Raw genomic sequence first — 3,708 nt, 5'->3', positions numbered from 1 at the left:
CGATCCCCTTCCCCCCTGTATCCCCCACCACACAAAACTCACCCCCACACGTAAAGATTCATGTAGTACAACCAACAACAAGCCTTCCCCATGTGGTTCGTGTTTTACAGAAGAAACGACGCGCGCTCCTCACTTGAAGCGCCGCCAATTTACGCGCACTTTACGATTATCTGCCCCTACCTATGTTATCCCTGCTCGGACTCTGTGGCAGGTTCTTTTTGTTTTTGAATGTGTGTGTGTGTGTGTGTGTGTGTGTGTGTGTGTGTGTGTGTGTGTTTGAGAGAGGGGGAGGTCGTTGTTTGTAAGTTTGTTATTTCTGGCACAAAGCGGTCAGTGTTATGGTGTTCCCTTTGGGACTTAGACTCAGTTACCAATAACAAAAGTGGTTTGCTTCTTGTCATAAACCTGACTGTGAGGGTGCTTGCTGCCGCATTCACCATTGCAGATTTCTGAAAGCAAAGAGAAAAAAAGATAGAAGAAGTGATATGCGAAATTGTATCATGTTTAACGCCTTTTACAACCGTAAGGTTATTTATGAGGAGAGACCTCCGAATTCAACGTTTATCTCCGATAGGGTCGAGCCAACATGAAAATTCATGTTAAACACCTATTCTGAAGATACAACATTGGACCAATCTCATCCTGAAATCCCCTGAACCCGCAATCTAACGGCAACGAGTCCGTACAATAGGATACTGACGCCATCTAAAAAGAAAAAAAAATCGCATGAGGAAAGGGAATACCCAAAAGCAGAGTCACTAAATGGACATCCAATGATACCAATTCTAAAACCTTACAGACTCATAACTTAATGTATGTTGGACTGATTGTTTATTCTCATGGTTAGTTGAAAGGAAGAAAAAGAAAATAAATAATCTACCAACTGTCAAACAGAAACGAAGATATGAGTTTACAACGAGGATGCTTGGCCTACAAGTGAACATGAACAAGTTTTTAGAATTGATATCAGCGATCTTTGTTGATACTATCACGATTTCCATTTTTTTTTTAAAATTACGCCCGTTTTTAGCAGTCGATATGTATTCGTACCGCAAAGCTGAGGAGAGGTGTTCTTGGCAAGCTCTCGGCTTTGTCGATATCATGCTTGGGTATGATGAGGTAATCGTGGTTCGAATGGGATGTTTTTGAAGTTGGTTTGTGTTTGAAAATGTCAGGACTGCCATCTTCGTGCTGATGCTAGTCTGGTTTGAAATTACCGGCGTGTGAAGTATGATGGTTAGGCTTTTAATTAAAGTTCCCAAAATATGTATGTTCGATTCTCGAAAATGACGTGTTTGTTTTTTTAGTTTGTATGCCATCCTGCTTAGACGCTGTGTACCCCATTTAGCCAGCGTTGGCCTTAACAGACAGACGATGCACCTGACTTCTAAATGCTCTGAATTGTATCGACGGTGCGCGAAACATCTACAATCATATAAGAGCTAGTTGAAAGCGTTGACCTAGATATTTTAAGTCACACGCGCATTAATTCTTTTTTTTTTTTTTGGTAACAAAACGAAGATCCATTGCGTCATAATTTTGTAAAAGCTGTATCTTATTTGGTTGGGGGGTTTTTTAGTAAAGAGAAGCGCATCAACACGATAGGGGTAATTTTTTGTTGGGATAAAGAAATACAGACAGACAGAAACAGCAGGGGGGGAATGAAGAAGCAGGACCTATCAGAGGCGCCCTCCAACCAACCGTGCTATTTTTAAAAGTTAAAGTCTGCCATGCTGCTATTTTATTCAAGTTCCACAAATCGCAAGCGACACCGACACGGCACTCACCGACTTCCACTGTGTAGTTGCCTGGCAACCACTGTTCACATGGTCCCTGGGTCGGGTCACAGTTGGGGTCAGGCTCTGCCTTAAGTTTCAGTGTCTCGTTGTATGAGCCGGGAGGTTGTGACTCCTGAAGGAAGCTGCTCTCTGGAAATAAAAGGGGGAAAAAGCAGATGCGAATACAAACTAGATCTAGTACGCACATAGCGAACATGGACATAGCGAAACACGCACAGAGCGAACAAATTTTTCAGGCCTCACTTTATTTTTTTTTATACGTTATAATTATTCTTCGCATTTATAAAAGACACACTAGCGAAATTTGTACATAAGGAAAATATTTTCGCATCCTTCCGATTTCGCTATGCGCTTGCTAGGCTGTATTACAAAAATATAAAGGAATACACGTATAACGAACAAAATGAAACGAGTAAGAACAACCTCCCCACCCACTTTGCTCCGAAAACAAAGTAGATGCCTGGCTAAAGTCATCATGTTAGTAAATAAGCATGAACAAGCGACGCATGGCGTACCGACGGGAATTCCATCTACGGTTTGAATGTACACTCTCCACTCTCCAGTGCCTGTTCCGTTTTTGGAAGCGAAATCGAAGGAGATGAGACGTTCACCTGAAAAGATAAAGAAGAGAAACAGAAAAAAACCCTCAACAAACAAGTAAAGGAATAATTTCAAATTTCAAAAAGCTTTCCACTCCTAACAAAACACTAGCGTTTTTCACGTTTGACGTCTCACCACTATCATGATAATGCAACCACACAGAGAAAATGGCAGACATCAGCTGTCGAGAGCTTACAACAATACAGTGTCTATGTGGACATGACGAGGCAAATGCATATAATACATAAATCGTAAATGAAAAGAAATTTCAACTGCCGCAAGCTTCAGTATTATATTTAACCACTCTGGCCATGAAATTGTATGGGCTTAACGCCCCCCCCCCCACCTCCCCCGTTTCAATACAGTAAGGTAAGAGTTGGGACCTCCAAATTTAAAGACCATCCCTGATAGGAAAACATCACCGAGCCAAGTGAGTGGAAAGCCTTGGGGGGGGGAATAATAACATAAAAAACAATCAAAATTTGTTACGCACGAAAGGCGCGTTTATGAAGAAGAGAGACTCCAGCTGATCCTTAACCAGCTCAAGAATGTCCCGTTAGAGAATCAAACAAGACCCATCTAAACAATTACGTACTACCTAGTAGGATATCAAGAAATGCTAATGACACCACCCCTCCCCTACCCCGGATAAAATAAAATAAAATAACCCCCACAAAAACAAACTAAAAGCATAAACAAAAACAAGATTAAACGTGTGTACCAACTTAATCAAAGAAATCCAACAGTTATTCGCTTTTGTCCGTCAGGTTCAACAAAAACTGGGTTTCAGTTTTTACCACAAGTTGTTTAGTTTAGTTTTGTTTTAGTAGAGGGTTTTACGGCGCTCGCAACTGCATAAGGTCATATGAGCGCCAGAAGATTAGAGGTGTTACAAGAGAGTAACAAACATTTTAAAAAAAGAAGAAGGGGAGATAAGGGCGATAGGTGTTTGATAGGAAAGAAGAAGCAAACCACACAAGAGCACCCGCCAACCATCCACCCACAACTTGTAAGATTTTGAGATCTCTGACCTTGGGGTCCAGTGGCAGGGGTGACGACGAGTTTCGTGATGAGAGCATCTCCCGAGTCGAACACAGGGCACGTCTTCAGCTCCTCGCAGAAGTAAATCGGGTCAAGGTCAGCTCTGAAATTAAAATTAAAATTAAATAACATTAAGCTATATTCCAGTAATGTTTGATCTTTGTGTGGAAAAATTCGCGTACACAAACAAACACACACACATACACACACAAACACAAACATACACACACACACACACACACACACACACACACACACACACACACAC

The 3,708-nt window shown here is 41.5% G+C and overlaps 1 protein-coding gene across 1 annotated transcript in view; it reads right to left on the bottom strand.

Annotated features, from left to right (window-relative positions):
• Positions 1 to 237: 237 nt before the first annotated feature.
• Positions 238 to 3,708, bottom strand: part of LOC101852873 (countin-1) — a gene marked incomplete in the record, with an annotated part of 7,370 nt that continues 3,899 nt past the window's right edge. Inside the window, 4 exon segments of the mRNA XM_013086770.2 lie at positions 238 to 449; positions 1,788 to 1,928; positions 2,315 to 2,410; positions 3,431 to 3,543. Of these exon segments, the coding sequence (XP_012942224.1) occupies positions 364 to 449; positions 1,788 to 1,928; positions 2,315 to 2,410; positions 3,431 to 3,543 (436 nt within the window).

Source organism: Aplysia californica, unplaced genomic scaffold (genome assembly GCF_000002075.1).
Source record: "Aplysia californica isolate F4 #8 unplaced genomic scaffold, AplCal3.0 scaffold00502, whole genome shotgun sequence".
Taxonomy (NCBI): domain Eukaryota; kingdom Metazoa; phylum Mollusca; class Gastropoda; order Aplysiida; family Aplysiidae; genus Aplysia; species Aplysia californica.
Note: the sequence above shows the minus strand (reverse complement) of the source record. Positions and strands in the feature narration are given on the sequence as shown.